Here is a 23,719-nt window from a genome sequence, read left to right as displayed (position 1 = left end):
ACCAGAAGAGATCGGAGTCGCTCAGCAACTGAAGGTTTAATTGCGACAATATATCTGCGTAAACAAGTCGTTGCATTCCACGACTATCTCTGATAGATAGAGAGATTAACCTTCCTCATAGGTGCAACGAAATTATACTGATACACGAAGCTGTATCTTCCGATAACGAAATGGTTCAAATGGCTCTGAGCGCTATGGGACTTAGCATCTGAGGTCATCAGTCCCCTAGAACTTAGTTTAGTTAGGTTTAAGTAGCTCTAAGGACATCACACACATCCATGCTCGAGGCAGGATTCGAACCTGTGACCGTAGCAGTCACGCGATTCCGGACTGAAGCGCCCAGAACCGCTCGGCCACCGCGGCCGGCTGATAACGAAAGACTCGTCATTTACTAAAGTAGGCAAATTGACCACCCGAAACAACTGTAAACGAAAACGAAACTGTGGATGTGCCAAGTTTGTTGTTCGAAACACTGGAGTTATTTGAATGCTGAACTGTGTTTCTTTCTTATTAATAAAATATGTAAAGAGATTAGAATCAAAATGAAAATGCGAATAATTAAGAAAAAATGAGTACATGTTGCATGAATAATTTTCACACAAAGTATTTTAGAAGTAAAAGTTTCGTGGCGTAAATCAATATCTGAAATGCTACAACAGGATACAGAAATTTCATAGGTTTATTACGTGTCGATGACCATATCGCCAGCAGTATTTTCAAGTACGGTATCACAACTCTTATATACTACCGGCCATTAAAATTGCTACACCACGAAGATGACGTGCTACAGACGCGAAATTTAACCGATAGGAAAAAGATGCTGTGATATGCAAATGATTAGCATTTCAGAGCATTCACACAAGGTTGACGCCGGTGGCGACACCTACAACGTGATGATATGAGGAAAGTTTCCAACCGATTTCTCATACACAAACAGCAGTTGACCGGTGTTGCCTCGTGAAACGTTGTTGTGATGCCTCGTATGAGGAGGAGAAATGCGTACCATCACGTTTCCGACTTTGATAAAGGTCGGATTGTAGCCTATCGCGATTGCGGTTTATCGTATCGCGACATTGCTGCTCGCGTTGGTCGAGATCCAATGACTGTTAGCAGAATATGGAATCGGTGGGTTCAGGAGGGTAATACGGAACGCCGTGCAGGATCCCAACGGCCTCCTATCACTAGCAGTCGAGATGACAGGCATCTTATCCCAATGTCTGTAACGGATCGTGCAGCCACATCTCGATCCCTGAGTCAACAGATGGGCACGTTTGCAAGACAACAACCATCTGGACGAACAGTTCGACGACGTTTGCAGCAGCATGGACTATCAACTCGGAGACCATGGCTGCGGTTACCCTTGACGCGGCATCACAGACAGGAGCGCCTGCGATGGTGTACTCAACGACGAACCTGGGTGCACGAATAGAGAAACTTAATTTTTTCGGATGAATCCAGGATCTGTTTACAGCATCATGATGGTCGGATCCGGGTTTGGCGACATCGCGGTGAACGCACAATGGAAGCGTGTATTCGTCATCGCCATAGTGGCGTATCACCCGGCATGATGGTATGGGGTGCCATTGGTTACACGTCTCGGTCACCTCTTACTCGCATTCACGGCACTTTGAGCAGTGGACCTTACATTTCAGATGTGTTACGACCCGTGGCTCTACCCTTCATTCGATCCCTGCGAAACCCTACATTTCAGCAGGATAATGCACGACCGCAAGTTGCAGGTCCTGTACGGGCTTTTCTGGATGCAGAAAATGTTCGACTGCTGCCCTGGCCAGCACATTCTCCAGATCTCTCAACAATTGAAAACGACTGGTCAATGGTGGCCGAGCAACTGGCTCGTCAAAATACGCCAGTCACTACTGTCGATGAACTGTAGTATCGTGTTGAAGCTGCATGGGCAGCTGTACCTGTACACGCCATCCACGCTCTGTTTGACCCAATGCCCAGGCGTATCAAGGCCGTTGTTACGGCCAGAGGTGGTTGTTCTGGGCAGTGATTTCTCAGGATCTATGCACCCAAATTGCGTGAAAATGTAATCATATGTCAGTTCTAGTTTAATATATTTGTCCAATGAATACCCGTTTATCATCTGCATTTCTTCTTGGTGTGGCAATTTTAATGGCCAGTAATGTATATCGGGCACGTCATACAAACAGCACTATTGGCACTGAGTAATTGGGTCGACACTATTCTCATTCAAAAATAACAGAACATACAGTTTTCTGCGAAATTACGTTGATTTGAGTTTTTTTCTCCATACTGCATAGCAAATCATTATAGACCATTAATCCTGTAGTCAATTATCTACCTCGTAAAGGTGTTAAAGTGAATTCTCGCTTGGCAGAGAAAAAATGCCTTTTCTTTTTGAGACAAAAAAGGCACTTATTATTTTTTCCCATTGGATCAAATGCGTCCGGTACAAAAGTGTTGTAGATGGGCTACATTTAGTCGCCCTCAACAAACATAACGGCAGACAACATGGAACAAATGCGACAGATGCTGGCGTAAAATCGGCATATGTCGGGGGGAAATTGGGATTTGAAAGAGCACTGGTAACTTCTTTCATTCACGAAGCTGTAGGTAAGCTGGAAGGAAAGATGAACGGGAACTCCTGGAGATTTCACTGGCACCTCTGGCGGAGATGCTTGGCTTCTTCCTTCGACCATCAACACGGGCGATGGATATCTGATGAAGAGTCGGCGGCAGTGTTCAAATTTCTGCACATCACATTTCGACGGACGTCCTATGCCTAATGCGTGCTGAAATCGAGCCCCAAAATTGTTTTCGCTGCCATTTTCCTAAAACCCTATAAGTTTTGCCAAAATATACTGTGTCAAAGGTAACTACTTTGATAATGCATAAATGTACTTTATTTGTATATTCATTTCTTTTGCTTTTTTAAACCATACACGCTGGCCATTGTGGCCGAGCGGTTCTAGGCGCTTCGGACCGGAACCGCGCGACTGCTACGGTCGCAGGTTCGAATCCTGGCTCGGGCATGGATGTGTGTGATGTCCTTAGGTCAGTTAGGTTTAAGTAGTTCTAAGTTCTAGGGGACTGATAGCTTCAGATGTTAAGTCCCACAGTGCTCAGAGCCATTTGAACCAAACCATACACTCGACTGTTTAAACAGACTTCGCGGGTTGCTCCTAAACGCACACCACATGCGGGAAAAATATAGCAACAGATCTATGCGGTGCTTAACAGACACTGAACCGCCGAACAATATGAATCAAAATCAAATATGCGGAAGTTCACTTCCAAGCTCCTCGAACCACGTAGCACGATTCTGACCTTGTGACACAGAGAGTGAACATGCTGGAAGATGACATACCAACTGTGGAAGACATCTAGCGTGAAGGGACGCAGGTAGCCCGCAATAATGTTACGTAATCCACAGCCCTCCAGACGCCTTGGCATACTACCACAGGTCTCACGGAAGCACACATTATGTCCTCCATAGCCTAACACTACCGCCACAGGCCTGCGTCCGTGGCATGGTGCACGATACGAGCATCCGTCCGCCTGGAAGACGACGTATTCGGTCACAATCTATGAACTGATGTAACAAGAATCGCGATCCAATCGACCAGGCGTCAAGTTTCCAGTAACTGCGGTCCAGTCTGGATGATCCCGTGCGCACTGCAGTCTTACCTGATGTCGACGCTGGGAACACGAATGAGTCGCCTACCTTGGAGGCGCATGCTGAACAATGTGTGTTGAACGGTGTGCTCCGACACACATCTGCCTATACCAGCAGCAATATCTGAACAGTATACATATTCTTCCGCGAAAAGTTGCTGTGTAACTACGGATTTGCTTTGTGCTCTGTCGTCGGATTAGTCACAGACCGCTGCCCATCCTACTTTTGAAGAGCGGCCAGACCGGCGACTTCCACGTTCTGTGACGAGGCGAGGCGAGGCGAGGGCGTCCAACACCTTGTCGCCTACTCGTAGTCTCACCGTCATTCAACCATTTTCCCTAGGTGCTCACGACGGTAGCAGGCAAACCACAAACCAGCTGTTCCGTTTCCACCATGCTTGTTCCAAATCGTCTTTCCTCTGTCAAAACCGCATATGTCAATGGATTTCGGCATTTACGGTCCTTAGCGTCGCTCTGCTCTGCTTGTATACTTTCCTCACAGCGTTAAGTGTCTGCAACGCCACTAGGTGGCATTCAATCTCACGGTGGGCAGCCGTCATAATGTCCTGGATCATCAGCATACGCTACGTTGTTCTTCCCTTTACATGATCACGACTGAAGGTGAGTTTCAAACGTCCTAAAATGCCAAACTGTTATTTGTTTGGTTACTCGAGAAGGTTTCGTTAAGTTTATGTTTCATACGACGCAGCGTTAGACAGTATGAAGCGCTGCGGACCTCAAATATCAATCGCGCCGCTTGTGGCAGGTAATGCTGCGGCCACTGCCTGCCCGCTATCTGCCCCTGCTGTCACTGCAGATGACAGCTCTGTGGCCACAGAGGCAACCAAATTGTAGCCACCGAGATGAAAGCCGCGTCCTCTGCCGATGGCACACTATTTACATAGTCTATCGTGGCCGCTGGCCGCAACTTCAGAGAGGTAATGCTTGCTCTCCCAGTTGTTTGACTGTCTGTCTTACAGTGAACTCCATAGAGTATACACATTCTTTCGTGGAAGGCTGTGTAGGTACCGATATTGCACTGAACGGAACACGTCATGTTCGAGAGTGGAACGGTGGAGGAATAGTCAGACTGGTCCAAACACTTGAGTATGAATTTCAGAATGGTCGAGTGAAGCAGAAAATCTTTGCGATGGCGAAGATTTGTCCCAATAAACTGTGACTGAAAAAACTTGTGAAGTTTTTACAAAAGGGCAATTTTCCGAATTTTCTTTTAGCTTTCCTTTTTGTCTATATTACTTTCGATCTCTCGAAATGGGCTCTTTCCGCTCGGCGGACAAAGTTGTTCCTGCCTTCCTGACATTTTCTGCTACGCCAACTACCTTGTCATAAATTTTACGCCTAAAACTTACTCTGCCTTGTGTGCCAAGTTGTGTTACTCCTGCTTCTTTCACATCACCTTTCACTGCACCGATTTATTATCATTATTATTATTATATTCTGCAAGTTTCGTAAAATTCCACAATACGTCTAGTTAATCGTGCGAAAAGCCTAAATCCAATGACCGAGCGGAAACTGGACGCCGGCGCTACTGAATGCCAGTCTAGTGCCTTAAGCAGCGCGCTATCTCGCTCAATTAGAAAAGAAATCCTATTCCATTCATTCAAAGATCTGTCAACAGTCATCGCATCGCGGCAGTCTTATTCAGTACCCAGAATGTAACAGAAACAATTAAAACCTGAAAATTTTCCAAAAATTTAAAGTACTGGTATCGGTATATATTTCACCTACTCGTCTGTCGTGATAGACTCTGGCCTCATTTAAACGTTGCAAGAAATTGCTGGATACCATTATGCACAAATCAATCACATGGTCCTTCTCACTGCCTGGCATACGTTTTGTAGATCTGAAAGTTATGCTGAGCAGGTCGATTTTTATCCGTAACATCACATAAAATTTTCTTTCAACGATAAAACAGAAACGAAGTCTTTACGGACATACATTTACGCAATATTTTTTTTTCTTTGTTTTGGTATGAGTAATCCAGCAACAAACTACTTTTATGTACTTTTGATTTCATGCAGATATATACGCGCACAAATTTGAAACTCTTTAAGTACCAACAAGAAACGTTCTAGTCCTTGGCCTTAAAAAAAAACTTGAATGTTCCAAAATATGATCTTTGGAAATTAATATTCTTTAATGACGTACCATAGATTTTGAGTTTCTTTGTTTGTTTGAGCTGATAGTATAACCACTGAAGAGGCGAGATTTTCGTGGAAAACGAATAAAACTAAACTACGAGCAGTAATAAAGCACATCGTTTCCCTGTGGTAATCACACACATTATAAAAGAGTTAGAACGGGACATCTAAGGACTTTGTCCTTCGGTTTCGATGATTAGGAAGCGAGCTCTTAAACATTAGCGTATTCGTGTATCCACTGAAGATGATTGGCGCTAACGACATCCGAATAGGAGTAAGAGCTTGCAAAAATTCATAATGCTGCATTTAGTAACCGTCAGCTGAAAGTATGCTAGCTCGTAGCCATTGCAAATATCTCGGTAGGGCGTGCACATCGCATTTTACGCCAACTTTTGGATATGACTACACTTCTCGCGCAGTATGTACTGCATATGGTAATCATCGACCAAAAAACCAATGAACACTGTTGAAAATTATTCAGCGTTGTTTAGTTGCAATTATAATAAAATTCTCCCACGTTTCATAACAGTAAATGATTCACTTTCACATGCCAGGGACAGAAAGGCAGTCGCAACAGTAAGCGATTGAAGATAAAAATGCACCAAGGCAAGCAAAAACATCCCACTTGGAAGAAAAGTTGCAGGTACCGTTACTGTGGTTTGAGAGCAAAGTACCCAACTGAACACGGATGGGGTAGTAAACTGCCCATGGTCTATTTGAAAGAACTATTTCAGATATAGCCATAAGCGATTTAGATAAACCATGGAAAGCCTAAATATGGGAGACCAGACGAAACTTTTAACCCCACTGTTCCCAATGCGAGCCCAGTGCCTTAACCATCGCGCTACGTCTTCAGATCAAAAACCGAAAGGAAAAGTAAATAAATGTTACATCGAGAAGCAAACAGAAGTCGTAAGAGGTTGGATTTGTGACGTAAGCAACAAGCGAATGTCTGCGGTAACATGACAGAACACTCTTCACAGTAGTCGCCACTTATTGGCTTGCTCTTGAAAGGCCTCTGCAGATTGATTGGTGAATCCAGTTTGCCGCGATAGTTAGCTCGGCAAGTAAGCACTGTTTGTTTCGTAACTGGTTGCTTGTACAAAGTTGAATGATGCATTCGCAGACTTATATTCGCGAACGCTTATACGAAATAACCGCATACTTAGTTTGGTATGATTGAAACGAAAATCCAGCACGGTAAGTCTCCAGTTATGAGTGGTTTTGAATGTTTGTAATTGACTACTTATTTCTATAGAGAAGTTCCTCTATAGTGACAGTCGAAAAGTTTTACCGCATTTTACTTCATCCATACTACGCCAAACGTAAGAATCGCTAGTGGGAAACACAAATCATGTTTTATTCTATTTTTTATTTATTTTTAAATCGGAGTATCTCTACTAATTTCAAGATGGGTCATTAGCGTAAGTTACTTTAAGTTAGGTTAAGTAGTGTGTAAGCCTAGGGACCGATAACCTCCGTAGTTTGGTCCCATAGGAACTTGACACCAACTAAATAAAAAATTCAAGCTGCAATGGACTGACGAGAAAACACTTCACCAGTGTATAAATGTAGCGCAAGCTTTTGGTTAATATTTCCAATTGCTTAAACAGATGCCTGAGGATGTTTGTGTGTTTCTTGCCTAACTGAACTGCATTAGGCGAGTCTCTCTGCAGTCGGGCTGAAAAGTATGGCAAATTTCTCCGACATAGAAGGAAATATTGTTAAATGGCAAGAACGCCGTTAGCCACGATCCTGCAATGGTTTTATTCAACCATTGTAAACCTAACGTGCGGTTGTTTATTGACAATTATTTTAAGATGAAGGGAGTCGCATGTTTCGTAGACATTTCTAAAAGCTATGTCTATCGTCGAACGTTTTCATTTAAGAAAGTTGGCTACGATCCGGATGCAAAACTTAGTTGAGGGATATTTGTTGGGACTCAGCACCAGCATTCAAGAATGAACTGGCTGGGTACTACTGTGCTGATCCGTTACATACGTACCCTCCCCTCCTCCCCCCTCTCTAATTTCCATTTGTAAATTATAGTGTTTTATGTACGTGTATGAGTCATTTTCCAGAACATGAAAGGATAGAAAATTATTTCTTGCACGATAAATTCATTAAAATTGTTCTACAGATTTCTATTCGACTGAACTTGGACTTAAATGCAAACGGTGCTGTTAAAAAAACAGATACGCGATCTCAAAGACTATGAATTAACCTACAGTACCAGTTGCTTTCCACTGTTTTAATAAATGATTTCCTTCAGTCTTTCATCCTCATATTTAAAAACGCGTGGGGTTTCTTACTTCTGAATACTTATTTCAGTTACAAAGCCATGTGTACCTTGCATGGCAGAAACTACCCCAAGCTTTTCCGAGTTCGCAGTTCGTCCACTCCTCCTAGAGGGGGCACCAACAATAGCGTAGTAGATATTTATCTGCCAGAAGTATTATGATAATTATTCCGTGGTACGCGTAATCTTGTTATTAATTGTTTTGCAAAGACAGTGTACTATGCAAACTTCGGTAGTAAATGGATGAAAAACGGGAGAAGAAGTTGTGGATTTCAATAGCATGAAAGACATCTTCCATTAGGACAATGCATTGGCCCAAAGAAGTGCTTTGTTAAGGTGAAAACAGAGCGATCGAAAGAAAAAGTTGTTGGAACATTCTCCATGTACACTACTCACATATCATATTAGGAGTTTTTTTATGGCCGTAGTAGACACTTATTTTGCAGACTTTCCAGAACTGCACTTCAGGAATGGAACCTGGTCACTGGCAAAACTTTGCATTTACCAGAAAAGGGACGTCATCGAAAAGGACGTTCTTTTTTCCACAAGACTACAGTCTTTCATTAGCAGCAAGGAAAGTATTGGTGTTATCGTCGTAATCGAAGCATAATATTTTCCGCCGGCCGGAGTGGCCGAGCGGTTCTAGGTGCTACAGTCTGGAACCGCGCGACCGCTGCGGTCACAGGTTCGAATCCTGCCTCGGGCATGGATGTGTGTGTTGTCCTTAGGTTAATTAGGTTTAAGTAGTTCTAAGTTCTAGGGGACTGATGGCCTCAGAAGTTAAGTCCCATAGTGCTCAGAGCCGTTTGAACCATTTGATAATATTTCCCAGTAACAGTAATTCTATCTACAACGTAGTACGGAGCATACCACTAGTTCCTAGAACGTTCCACAAACTGTCTCACTATATCCTCTACAGACTGACAGTCATGAAGTTTCTGACCTGTTTTCCTTGAGCGAGTCAGTCTGCTTTCACAGCATTACTTTTTGTCTGAATGAACATACTACCTTTTATTACTCAGTCATAAATTGTGTATACACACAGTAACCACTATTTTCTCTGACGAATCGCAATGCAATGGGCCGTCCTTTCGAAGGCCTTTCCTAAACAAAAACTGAGGAGCGCTCATGGTTTCAATTTACACCTGATTATGTTAATCAGCTGCTTTACACGAAAATGTGTTTTCAAAATGTATGCTAACCAATACAGTGGGGCTTCTTATTACGACAGGAAACACTTATGTCAACAATCTGTACAACACACACCTTAAGGAGTAACTTCCCTGAAGTAGCAGTAATTACGAGTATTATGGCGCCACAACGATGCACGTTGTATATTTAGCATATATACTTTCCCTTGGTGACAACATGATTTTTCATCGCTTTATTATTCTTCTTTTTCTGGACTAAAGACTAGATAAGGAATCGACGAGGATCAACAAAAATTCAGTTTTTTTCCAACTTGTTCCAATACCCCAGTATCCTTGCAAAGGAAAGAATTCAGTGAAAGCATACATAATCGTTTTGCAAAATGCGTTCATATTATCAGGGGTATATTACTGCCGTGTTTGTTGACCAGTGTTTGATAATGACGCACCGTTAGCATACCAAACTTCATGAACTATGCCTCGATTCGGTTCGCATCAGAGTGTCTCTTCCGTGGATTTCAATAAAAGACAAAAGTAATGCTAGAACTGATGGGAGTCCACGGGGGACACGCTGAATTCACTCTCGGCAATATAAGGGTGTTCAAATTCTGTTTCGTAAGAAGTCTTGATAAAAATTAACGAAATTCAAAAACGCCGTTAGCACTGTACTAAACGAAATATTGGCATCAAAATGAAGCATAAATAGCGCAGCAGTTGCAGAAATAATGCAGGCAATTTCTAGCTTCTCGTGCACGAGTACAGCGGAAGATCGCTGTGTATTTATGAATTAGTCAGATGGTTTGGCATCGGGACTGGTCCTATTACATGCAACCGCTAAATGGCTACACAACTGAATTTGATGGGCAAATGACGCTCTATTCGAAAAACTTTGTATAGGTGACTTATTGTGAAGTGCGTCAGCTACGGATCCAAGGAGAACTCGCCATAGGTCGCCCTCTGATCCAGTCGAAACTTGACAGGGTGAACATAAAAGGGCACTAACTGTAGCTTAACTGTCAACACTCGGTAGTTTCTGAGAACTGCGTGTAACCAACTGAGCGGTTAGTGCAGTGGCTAAGAGCACAGCTTCGAATTCCCGCGGCCCGTGTTCAAATCCAGTCTTATGTTTCTTCTCTCTTTTATTGTGGCTGAAATATGTGACAACAATGTTTGTGTGACCTCGTGAAATAGATTGGAATTATTGACAAAAGAAATAAGCGTTTCAAATATTACTGAAAGTAACTTTTACCAACACAACCGACAAGAAATATTATTAAAAATTCGAGAGGCGTTCAATAAGTAACGCAACACTTTTTTTTCTGAAAGCAGGTTGGTTTTATTCAGCATTCCAATCACCATATTACTCCCCACTCTTCTGGCTACGAAAACGTGTTTTTCAACATAATCCCCGCTCAATCCGACGTCCATACGCCACCTTTCTGGGAGGACCTATATCCCCTGATGGTACTACTATACTGGTCGACGTCGGAATCAACGTTTTAATGTACATTACCCTCCCCGTTATCTACATACTGCTTCCCACTGAATGCGTCCTTCCACTGAGGCAAACAGATGGAAGTCGGATGTGCGAGATACGGCCTGTAGGGTGGATGCCGAGCCCAGCCGGCACACATACCTTTGAGTATCCCAACTGGTGGACGAGTGTGTCAGAAGTACCAACACAGGCGTCCAGTTGAGCACAAGGTGTTTGATTTTAATCCGTCGATCACCTCGAATAAGAGCGTCCGCACGTCCCGACATTCAGGAGTCACACCTGTGTACGGCCAGCCGTCAAGCGGGAGCTCGGACAGGTTTACGCGACGCTTGTGATGTTCCCTCTTTTTGTGTCTGAATGTGTTTGTGATACATATTGTCTTCAGGAACTCAATGGTTCTCTTGAAACATAACAGTAAGCAAAAAACTAAATACTAGATTTTACATGTTTTTAGTTTTCAGTTACTGCTAATTACAAACAATCTGTGGTGAATAATCTATTTTAATAAGATGTGAAATGCTCATTTCTTTTGTCAATAATGGCACTGCACTTCATTATGTCTAAAAACTATTGATGTCACGTATGTGTACTTAGGCGAAAGAGAAGGAAAAAAAGTAAGAAAGGATTCCACAACACAGAGCTCAGTAATTCGAACGTTTGTTCTTAGCCACTGCGATACAAACTCACTTGGCTACCCGCTGAGCGAACGGCCTGATAAAATGGCTTCCAAACTTTGGCAATTTTGTCGGAAACTATTGAGTGTTGGGAGTTCGGCCAAAACAGGCGTCCCTTTATTTTCACCCTTCTTTCACCCTGCCACGTTTCGAATGGATCGGAGAGCGAGGTATCAAGAGCTCTCCTTGTCAAGATTTTGCGTACTGGATGAGCTGTGGTTGCACACAATCGCCAAGTCAACACCGTAATGTTATTGTCTTATGTACAGTTTGCTGCGGTCGCTGTGTATATTGCTTAACTATTTCCTCCCGTGACCAGAAGTACTAATTTATGCCGGTCAAACAACCTCAGAAAAAGGTGCACCAAAAAATCAGAAGCTAAAAGTTTCTCGACGAAACGATGGGTATGAAAGTTCTTAAATGTTCTTGACACAGAAGAAAAACAGGTTGAGTTATCTCACGTTTCCGGATTTAGACGAGGAGTGAAGATAGTGTAAAATTGGTATTACTGTTAACTCTGAATGAACACCAAGGTTAAGAATGCATTTCTGTCTGAAATTTGCCACCACGTACACACCCGACGTCGCAGCAAGCGATTACCACTTCGCCTTGGACTTAAAACAATGGCTTGGTGAACAAGGGTATGAAGATGAAGAAGCTCAAAGCCACCGTGTTCGATTCCCAAACGAAGAATTTCTATGCATAGGGGCCGAATTAGCTAGTCCAACTTTACGGAAAGTGCTCAAAAGTGAATAGAGTTACGTAGAAAAGTGAACATTACATGGAAAAGTGAAGTAAATATGTAAGAAAACCCCGATAAAGCTTTTTACTGGTGAGTATATAATAACCAAACAGCCCTTCCTATTACCATATTCTTACCTGTTGTGATACAGAGGTGAGCGCCTGTTTTTCAACCCTTGAATGTGCTCTCACAGTGCAACAAAGTTTCAGAGAACTTAATTCACAAAAACTGGAGCAGCAGAGCTGTTCTCGCCACCCACTGGAAAGCAAAATCAGGGAGTCCCGGCGTACATTTACGCAAAATACTACGCAGAAATGTTTCTAGCAGTGGAAGAAATAAATACACATGCGTGTGGAGAAAATGTGTCCAATTTAATGATAAGCGCCGCTGATTCAACATATATGGTAAGTACACAAACTTGCATAGCAAATTTTTTTCCGTAAGCGCAAAATGATCCTTTCCCGTTGAGCGCAATAATACGTTTGTTTTAAACTCTTCGTCCATTGCCTCTGAACTGATTAATGCTGATGGAATTTGTCAGAGCGTAAGGTAGTTGGCCATGTCCATTAGAGTTACACAATGGTATACTGTGAAAAAAGGTAGGCAAACGATTATAGCTGCAAGCCTTCATTTGACTATAATTCTTTAAACCGACAAACAGATCCAATAAAATGTATTAATTAATTTCTAACAAACACGACAGTTACCGGTTGCGACTAAAGTGTGTTCACATATTTTACGGGAAAGTCTAAACTATGGTTACCCTATGCGGGGCATGCAGGTACTATGTTACTGCGTCGTTTTACCGAGATACCATCTGAGAAACAAAACATGAATATGTTACTCACCTCAGTCAGTGCGTGTAGCTGCCCCTCGTGAACGCATACACCCATGAACCTGTGTAAATAAAAGTAAGTAATCAATTTTTCAGTACTGTATATCACTAGAATATCTATCATCATCTGTAAAACTCCTCAGCTAGCGATTTTTCTAGTTCGTTACATCTTTAGTTCAGCGTTTACCAAGACTCCAACAACTACGTGAGCTGTACCGAAATCGGAGGTCAGTTATCACTAAATTACAGAAGAAATGTTTTTACTGTGTCTATTAATACTACAGAGTGTATCTTCTGTATATAGTTATGGGATAAGTCTGCCAGAAGGTGTACCATTGAACGATGCATGCTTTCTTGAACGAATGAACAGAATTATTTCTGTCACGCAATGTAACGCGTTCCTGTACAACTCAAATGTGTAACATCACAGGTTCCGTGGGTCTCCAGAATGATGTCTCATTGTGCAGTAGAGTGCGTGCTGATTCGAAACTTATTACAGATGTGTGCCGGATCGGAACTCAAATTTTGTACTCTTGCTTTCGCGAGCAAATGCTATACCGACTGAGTTACCCAGGCACGACTCACTTTGCAAACTTCTGTGACATAGGAGATTTGTTACTGGCGGAAGTAAAGCGGTAGCGGCGGATCGTGAGTCGTGCCTGGATAGCTAAGTCGGTAAAAGTATTTGCTCGACAAAGGTAAAGGATCTAGGTTCGAGTCTCGATCCGGCACACAGTTTTAATTTGGCACGAAGTTTCGTTGTCTCTCTTGTGAAACACAATTTACGGCGAAAAGATAGTTCATTACATCTAAAACTCAGTTGCAAACTACTTGAAATCTCTGTAAAGTTGATGCAAAAAATAAAGCTTAAAAAATAAAGAAGTAGTATAAGGAACATAAATTGGTTAACAACCGAAACAGAGATGGTTGCTGTGTGGGAGTGAACGTGCTCGTCGTCACAGCGAATGCAACGGCCTGACACGTAACATCACAGGGATTTCTTCACATTTTGTACTCGCCGTTGACGTGATAGTCGAGCACAAGATGGCAAGTCGTAAAGTACTGGCGCTTCTGATTGTGGACAGCTCGTGTGAAATCACCGCATGGGGAACACAGAGGTCATGGAAGACTGGACTACATTCGGATAAAAATACTGCGCCATAGCCAATTACCGTCAGCAACACGTTGATGAAAGGATCCTGGACTCCAACAGCGGGTACACACACAGGGCCGCAAATCAATAGCACGTTAACTGCTGGACGAAGACGACGACGACGACCTGAGATGAGTCATACTAGCCCCATCTACCATCTAGGTATGGGGTAGCTCTGTTCACCGTCTTGCGTCAGTAGGCACAGAGGCAGCTTGAGAGCAAAAACACCGCCAATGGACCGCTCTAAGCATAGAAAAATGATCACCTGGGCTAAAGAGTCCTGTAGGTGGCCAAGTGCGGGAAAAACCATAAGTGACGATCCACCCGGCTTGCCTTTATGGTTTGTTGATATGTGATGGAACGGAACCCCTGGTAAGTCTGCCATGGATCTTACCATCGAACGATACACCATTCTACTGTCCATGATGTGTACCCTATTGTGCAGCTACAGTCCTCCGCAGGTTGTCTGTATTTCAAGCTAAACTCTGCACCACCCCATTCCTTCCGAATTCAGTCGGAATTGACCGAGGTACGCATCAAGGGCATGACTGTGCTTGTGTTGCTCCTTAGATCACCTGAGGTCAGTCAGACTTACCAGACCTATGTCGCTATCGAGGGGGACGCACGCGCCTTGAATCCAGCTCCTATAATTCTCTGTGAGCTACAGTTAGCCAACTGAACGGCCATGAATCACAATAGCTTCCGAACATTTTGACTTTCTTGCGTAGTTCGTGTCACGACGCCTAACAGCTATAATCAGGATGGAAGGGAGTGCTACACACTGCAATGCAATTTATCGTTAATGTACATGTGCAAGACAATTTTTATTTGTTTTATGTCCAGGGCCTTACTACTCAACTACGATGGTTTTGGTCGCATGTATGGCTTTCCGTGTTTCGCCACCCATGTACAAGTTAATTTGAAAATAGGTTTTAACAAAAATTAACATTCTCTGTCTTGCAATAATGTCTAGTAGTTGTCTTCCGGATACAACACGGCTCAGCGTACGGATTTTGGGCTCTTCAGGGATTTACGTAAGGGAAACAAGATTCCACGTTACGCAGTGCCATCTTTCAGGAACAGTCATCCGAATTCACGAGACTATATATTTTACAAGAATGAAAACTGATATTTAAGGTGCATCTTAACTTAAGCATCGAAAGTAAAAGTTTATCTTGACATCAGCTGTAAGTCGGCAGTTACTGTGATTGCCAGTAGAGGTCTCCTTTTTGCTCAGCACCGAGACTCCTGCAACGTAAGAGGGCGTACAAATATCGCTTTACACAATTGGCCTCCAAGGTAGCCCGACCTCAAGGTACGTGTTTTTAATTATTTTATTTATTTGTTTATTTTTGCGGAGGTTTGTGAAAGGCTCTGTCTATGTGCTTTCCTTTCAACTGCACCTCAAAACCAGTGAATGTAGTAACTCCAGTGCGCTTGCATAAATATGTTGAGGGTAACTGTCGCCTAGAAGTGCGTCATGTGGCCGATGGAGGCCACACTGAACATTTAAGAAAGGTAAGTGAATACTTTGATTCTAAACATAATTGTAAAAAGTACCTCAAGATTCTAGTGCATGTACATGAAGGACATACTCTCGTAAAAGGTGATGGTTCTTTTGGAAAGTAATGCAACGTTTGGCCCTATGTAAACTTTAAAATTCACCCCAAGTTTCACTTTAAAATTTACCCCAAGTTTCTATTTCTGTTTATGTACAAGGAACGGTCTTGTGAAATGAATGAACCTTTTCGAAACATGCTGTGTACGGACTCAGTCTGAGATAGATTAGGCCCTTCAACATTTTCTGTCATGAAACAGGTCAGATCCTCTCTTACACATCTCCTTACAGCTTTATCCTCTCTGCATATGACGAGTTAATCACTATGTCGCACCTGCTGATGCTAACCCGACCCAAAGAGTAATTCCCTGTTTTGAACTAAACGACAAGAGCATCCGATGGCAAGGGAACTACACTGAAGCACCAAAGGAACTGGTATAGATATGAGTATTCAAATACAAAGATATGCAAACAGGCACAATATGGTGCTGCTGTCGGCAAAGCCTATATAAGACGACAAGTGTCTGGTGCAGTTGTTATATCTGTTCTGCTACAACAATAGCAGGTTATCAAGATTTAAGTTAGTTCGAACGTGGTGTTATAGTCGGCGCACGAGCGATGGGCACAGCATCGCCGAAGTAGCGATGAAGTCTGGATTTTCTCATAAGATCATTTCACGACAGTACCGTGAGTACCAGGAATCCGGTAAAACGAAATCTCCGACATCGCTGCGGCCAGAAAAAGATCCTGCAAGAGCGGGACCAATGACGACTGAAGAGAATCGTTCAACGTGACAGAAGTGCAACCCTTCCACAAATTGCTGTAGATTTCAATGCTGGGCAGCAACAAGTGTCAGCGTGCGAACCATTCAACGAAACATCATCGATATGAGCTTTCGGAGCCGAAGGACCACTCATGTATCCCTTGATGGCTGCACGACACAAAGCTTTACGCCTCGCCTGAGATCGTCAACACCGACAGTGGACAGTTGATGACTAGAAACACGTTGCTTGGTCGGACGAGTCTCGTTTCAAACTGTATCGAGCGGATGGACGTTTACGGATATGGAGACAACCTCAAGAATCTATGGATCCTGCATGTCATCAGGGGACTGTTCGAGCTGGTAGAGGCTCTGTAACGGTGTGGGGCGTGTGCAGCTGGAGTGATATGCGACACCTGATAGTCTACATACTACTCTGATAGGTGACACGTACGTAAGCATTCTGTCTGATCACCTGCAGCATGTCCACTGTGGATTCCGACGGACTTAGGTAATACAAGTAGGACTATGGGACACCCCACATGTCCAGAATTGCTACAGCGTGGCTCAAGGAACACTCCTCTGAGTTTAAACACTTCCGCTGGCCACCAAACGTCCCAGACGCGAACATTACTGAGCATGGGATGCCTTGCAACGTGCTGTTCAGAAGAGATTTCTACCTCCTCATACTCTTACGGATTTATCGACAGCCCTGCAGGATTAATGGTGTCAGTTCCCTCAAGCACTACTTCAGACATTAGTCGCGTCCATGCCACGTTGTGCTGCGGCACTTCTGTGTGCTCGCAGGGGCCCTACACCATGTTGGGCAAGTGTGTCAGTTTCGTCGGCTCTTCGGTGTATAACTGTGGACACATGACCTAAAAATATTCATGTTTGGCTTGAGGTTTGATATATACAGTGATGAATAACTAAATACGGAATCTACAGAGCGATTCACGAAGATATGCAAATATTTTAATATGTTATTCTACAAGATTTTGCCTGAAATTTACCGACTTTGGTAATATGAAGCCATCGCAAAACCGTACGATGTGAAAGAAAAGCACGAATTCCATTTATTTTGTTGTTATTGATCTGGTGAATCTAATAAAATACACACATCAAAGAAAGGTTGAGCATCACCCTAGTTCTCAGAACTCATGAAGATAGACGTTGACCGTGGATACTGTATCACAGACACAGTCCCTTTGACTGTGCAGAGATGTCACTAAACCCACCCAAAGATGTAAATAGCCATGCATGAGCAGCGACTATTAGACGGAGAAGGTCCGACAGCCGATCAGTTCCAATCATTCCACCAGGAAGGAGGTACAAGGCTCGTGTTGTCTGTAGTTCAATCATGCCTAGACGCTCAATACCGCGGTTCGATCGCGTTCGCATTGTTACTTTGTGCCAGGAAGGGCTCTCAACAAGGGCGTCTCTGAGCGAGCCAAACAGATGTTGTTCCGACATGGAGGAGATACAGAAAGACAGGAACTGTCGATGTCATGCCTCGTTCAGGCCGCCCAAGGGCTACTACTGCATTGGATGACCCCCACCTACGGGTTATGGTTCTGAGGAACTCTGACAGCAAGGCCAGCATGTTGAATAATGCTTTTCGTGCAGCCACAGGACGTCGTGTTAGGACTCTAACAGTGGGCAATAGGCATCATGATTCGCAACTTCACTTCCGACGTCCATGGCGATGTTTATCTTTGCAACTACGACACCATGCAGTGCGGTACAGATGGGCCCAACAACATGCCGAATGGACCGATCAGTATTGGCATCACGTTCTCTTCACCGATGAGTGTCCCATATGCCTTCAACCACACAATCGTAGGTTTGGTGGCAACCCAGTCACGCTAAACGCCTTAGACACACTGTCCAGCGAGTGCAGCAAGGTGGAGGTTAACTGCTGTTTTAGGGTGACATTATGTGGGGCCGACGTACGCCGCTGGTGGTCATGGAATGTGCCGTAACGGCTGTACGGTATGTGAATGCCGTCCTCCGACCGATGGTGCAACCATATCGGCAGCATATTGGCGAGGCATTCGTCTTCATGGACGACAATTCGCGTCCCCCATCGTGTACATTTTGTGAATGACTTCTTTCAGGATACCGTCATCGCTCGACTAGAGTGGCCAGCATGTTCTCCAGACAAGAACCCTATCGTACATGCCTGGGATAGATTGAAAAGGGTTGTTTATGGACGACGTGACTCACCAACCACCCTGAGGGATCTACGCCAAATCGCCGTTGAGGAGTGGGACAATCTGGACTTGAACTTGTGGAAAATATGCCACGATGCATACAGGCGTGCATCAATGCAAGAGAACGTACTACTGGGTATCAGAGGTACCGGTGTGTACCGCAATCTGGACCACCACCTCTGAAGGTCTCGCTGTATGTTGGTACAACATGCAACGTGTGGTTTTCATGAGCAATACAAATGGCGGAAATGATGTTTATGTTGATCTTTATTCCAATTTTCTGTACAGGTTCCGGAACTTTCGGAACCTAGGTGATGCACAACTTTTTTTTGATGTGTGTCTGACTAAGACGTGTATCTGCAGTAGTTTTACAAAAGCAAAGAAGTAATTTCGTAAAATTTATAATTTATGAACTACTTTGTCCAATCTGTTTTCAAATTCCAGACAACTGCACAAAGTTTTCAACAGCAGTTGTAGAGAATTTAATTTTGGAAAAATGATGGTAATAACGTTAATAGAAACTGTAAGAACGTGTCAGATAATCTGCTTTCATTCACGTTAAACCGGAAAAAACAAAATCAGTGTTAAGGAAGTTGTACAGTGTACATAAAAAACTAAGTCGTTTCAAGGTTAGGATACGACTGAAACAACTCACTAACGGTTGCCAACAATGACATAAACGTTTCTACATTCTTAATGAAAAGTAAACAAATTTACTTGTGTAATAATCTTTGTCGGGTGATGCTGAGGGAATTAGATTAGGAAATGAGACACAAAGTAGTAAAGGAGTTTTGCTATTTAGGGAGTAAAATAACTGATGATGGTCGAAGTAGAGAGGATATAAAATGGAGACTGGCAATGGCAAGGAAAGCGTTTCTGAAGAAGAGAAATTTGTTAACATCGAGTATAGATTTAAGTGTCAGGAAGTCGTTTCTGAAAGTATTTGTATGGAGTGTAGCCATGTATGGAAGTGAAACATGGACGATAACTAGTTTGGACAAGAAGAGAATAGAAGCTTTCGAAATGTGGTGCTACAGAAGAATGCTGAAGATAAGGTGGGTAGATCACGTAACTAATGAGGAGGTATTGAATAGGATTGGGGAGAAGAGGAATATGTGGCACAACTTGATTAGAAGAAGGGATAGGTTGGTAGGGCATATTCTGAGGCATCAAGGGATCACCATTTTAGCACTGGAAGGCAGCGTGGAGGGTAAAAATCGTAGAGGGAGACCAAGAGATGAATACACTAAGCAGATTCAGAAGGATGTAGGTTGCAGTAGGTACTGGGAGATGAAGAAGCTTGCACAGGATAGAGTAGCATGGAGAGCTGCATCAAACCAGTCTCAGGACTGAAGACCACAACAACAACAATAATCTTTGCTCCTCTGGATGTTTATCTACATCATACTTCTAAGCCACCTAATGGTGTGAGGTGGAGGGTACTTTTGGTACCACTATCTGATCCCTCCAACCCTGTTCCACTCGCGAATAGTCCGTGGAAAGAATGATTGCCGGTAAGCCTGTGTATTGGCTCTAATTTCTCAACTTTTCTCCTCGTGGTCAATACGCGAGATGTATGTGGGAGGAATTAATATGTTGTCCGATTACTCCTGGAAAGAGCTGTTCCGAAATTTCAAAAGTAAATCTCTCCGTGATGCACAACTCCTCTCTTGAAACCTCTGCCAGTGGAGTTTGTTTATAGCATCTCCGTAACGCTCTCTCGCCAGCTATACGATCCCGTGACGAAACGCACCGCTCTTCGTTGGATCTTCTGTATCTCCTCTTATCAGTCCTACCTGATAGGGATCCCCGAAAGATGAGCAGTACTGAAGAATCGGACGAACAAGCGCCTTATAAGCCACTTCATTCGTGGATGAGTTACATTTGCTTAAGATTCTTCCGGTCAATCTGAGTCTGGTATCTTCTTTTCCCATATAAAACTATAGGATCATTCCACTTACGGTCGCTCTTGATAGTTGCGCCTATCCTCCAGCCTCCAGCTGTTTGTCATCAATGGTATAGCTGTACAGAAGTGGATTTATTTTCTTATGTATGAGCAGTATGTTACATTTACTTACGTTCAGGGTCAACAGCCAGAGCATGCACCATTCATCAATTCTCTGCAGGTCGTTCTGCAAATTCTATCTATCTTCTGGCGTTGCCACTTTGATAACTGCATCATCTGCGAATGGCCTTAAAGAGTATCCGACGCTGTCTACTAGATAATTTATGTATACTGTAAACACCAATGGTCCTATCACACTTCCTTATGGTACTCCGGATATTACCTTTACATCTGTCGATTTAGTTCCGTTAAGAGCGACGTGTTGAGTTCTATCTGCAAAAAAGTCTTTAATCCAATCGCAGATACTCCGTAAGCTCTTTTTTTTTCATTAAACGGCAATGTGGAACGGTGTCAAATGCCTTACTGAAATCAAGGAACACGGCATTAACCTGAGCGCCGTTGTCTACTGCGCTGTGGATCTCATGGAGGAACAGAGCGAGCTGAGTTTCGCAGGATCTCTGCTTGGGGAATCCAAGTTGATTTCTATAGAAGAAAATCATTTTCCAAGAACGTCATAATTCTACCGGAAAACTACTGCAGATACACGTCTGGGACATGTTTCATTAGATCCACCAGACCAATAACAACAAAATAAATGGAAATCGTGCTTTACTTTAACCTCCTACAGTTTTGCAATGGCTTCATACTACCGAAGTTGCTAAATTTCAGGCAAAATCTCTTATTAGTCGTAACTCCGTAACTAAACATTTGCGGACCTATGTTTATATGAACTTTTTTCTTGAATTTTACCGGTAGAATAACATATTAAAATATTTGCATATCTTCGTCAATCACCCTATATATGCAAAGTGAAAGAATCGTACATCCACAGAGGCAGCATCGGATCACAGAAAGGGTTGGCACTGCGCGCAAACCACTAATTAACGTATGGTGCTTAGTTTCTCTCCACAAAGGCAATCTGGCAGCCCCCCCCCCCTCTCTCTCTCTCTCTCTCTCTCTCTCTCTCTCTCTCTCTCTCTGTGTGTGTGTGTGTGTGTGTGTGTGTGTGTGTGTGTGTGTGTGTGTGCGCGCGAGAGAGAGAGAGGGAGGGGGGGGGGAGAGAGGGAGGAAGGGAGAGAGAGAGACACCTTTGTCCAAATGTCAGTGCGTTTACTGTGGATGGAAGGCCCAGAAAAGCTGAAAGTAGCATCCGGTAATCATTCTGTGAATGCCACAAAAGATGAATGGAAATTGTTCTCCAAATAGAGAAAGACAGTAGTCTGAAATCCGAAGCCGGCAGAGGGCCAGTAGGAAGGAACGAATGCTTCTGATTAAGAAGACGTGATTGCGAAATGTAATACTATGCTGTGCAACGAGCTTCGAAAACTGTTGATAGCGAAGTGAACTTGGAAGTAGGTTTTGTTACTTAATTCAGAGTAGCAAACTCGATGATGTCAACGAACACATATAAGGTTAGGGGAGCTATCATGAAGCACTGCCTGTATCGATAAAATATCAAATGTGCTTGTGTGTTTGTCTTGTTTGAGCCGATGAATGACAAATGGAAACTTAGTATGTAGTATTTGTTTGGTTTCATCCATATTTCAAGAAAAATCTGGTGTAGAACATCACTGTTTACATAATTTACAGCGCTCAGGAGTTCGTGAACAATATGCGGTACATTCTTAATTTTACAGGATTAACGTCGAAAATTAGCATTAACACTCTACAAACAAAAAATACTGTTAAGCTACCTAATAGCAAAGATATCAACTCCAGTTTACGCTGTTGCATCCATAATTTCGAAAGAAAAAAAGCTGAACGTGCAGCTGTAAAGTGGTAATGCAAACTTACCCCAAGATGTTGGGATGAGATAACTTATTCATTAGCTGCACCTCCTTGAGCATGTTCGGCCTATTTGACCGCAAAAGATTCATCTTCAAGACCATCACTTGTCCTGTTGTTCGATGCGTCACCTGTAACAAAGAAAACAGCGGGCTATGTAGCAGTGGAAAATTCAGCACACGTTCCTGAACACAGGCGTTTCAGATGTTCGCTCCATTATCAACACTTTGTTTAAAAGTTATTGTTTTACGAACAAAGTTTCAATTCCATTTACTGCCATAAATCCTACTGGGAGCTTTTCATAAGGAATCTTCGGAAAATATACTTACAAAATTCGTTGCTATTACGTCTGAAAATGGGGCAGGTTGTGTAATATTCTTGAACATGCTGTAATTAAGACGTAAATATACTGACTTGTCTCAATGAGCCAAAAAGTAACGGTCTGCAAAGTCAGGGATGACTTTGTGACCGAACGGATCTACTGAAATTACTTCAACTTTTAACGTATAGCCCAGTCGTGCCTCTGCTAACTTATTCTCACGTGCCGTCAAAATGTGTGAAGTTCCTTCGAATTCCGCAGTGGAACATGTGCACAAGACGGTTAAAAAGCATGGAGAAAATAAATTGTACTTTATGTTTTCAAAGTAAGTCTAGGGAAAAAAGTTGTTGCTACATCTGATTGTATCGAATTTCCTTGTCCGGTGTATGGGGTGCGCGGAAAGGAAAATTTAAAACAGATAAACTGTACGTTCCTCGTAAAACGAGAAAACTGCACCCGTTATATTCAGCAAATACAAACACTTTCGTGATTGATGTTGGAAGCAAAAACGGAATGGCTACGATTCCACTGCACGTTCCTGCGGAATGCTCGTGTCGAATGATAGGAACGGCGCCACTCGTTCCTTCCCGAAATAATGTTGCGCCACAGGAGATAAGGTTCCACCTTGCCCACAGGTGAATTATTTAACGAGTGCAACGTCCTTCGCATGAGGAAGGTAACAACGCTTTCGCCGTGGCTCTCCTTCCGATTTAATTACGCAAGATTAATGTGGTCTCAAGAGCTACTTACTGTTTTCACAGAACTAGCGCTCTCCGACTTCCGCACGTTGAGCCGGTGCGCCAGTTTCCGGTCAGTATCTCATTAAGCGCATTGCCGTCGTATCTTCATTC

The 23,719-nt window shown here is 43.1% G+C and overlaps 1 protein-coding gene across 1 annotated transcript in view; it reads right to left on the bottom strand.

Moving 5' to 3' along the window:
- Nucleotides 1-23,719, bottom strand: part of LOC126474232 (uncharacterized) — a 273,747-nt gene that overhangs the window by 19,535 nt on the left and 230,493 nt on the right. Inside the window, exons 2-3 of the mRNA XM_050101700.1 lie at nt 22,559-22,680; nt 13,029-13,077 (exon numbers count right to left, since the gene is read on the bottom strand). Of these exons, the coding sequence (XP_049957657.1) occupies nt 13,029-13,077; nt 22,559-22,680 (171 nt within the window). The remainder of the gene's footprint in view (nt 1-13,028; nt 13,078-22,558; nt 22,681-23,719) is intronic.

This window comes from Schistocerca serialis, chromosome 1 (assembly GCF_023864345.2).
Source record: "Schistocerca serialis cubense isolate TAMUIC-IGC-003099 chromosome 1, iqSchSeri2.2, whole genome shotgun sequence".
NCBI lineage: Eukaryota > Metazoa > Arthropoda > Insecta > Orthoptera > Acrididae > Schistocerca > Schistocerca serialis.
The sequence above is the reverse complement of the archived record's forward strand: the minus strand, read 5'-3'. Positions and strand labels throughout refer to the sequence as shown.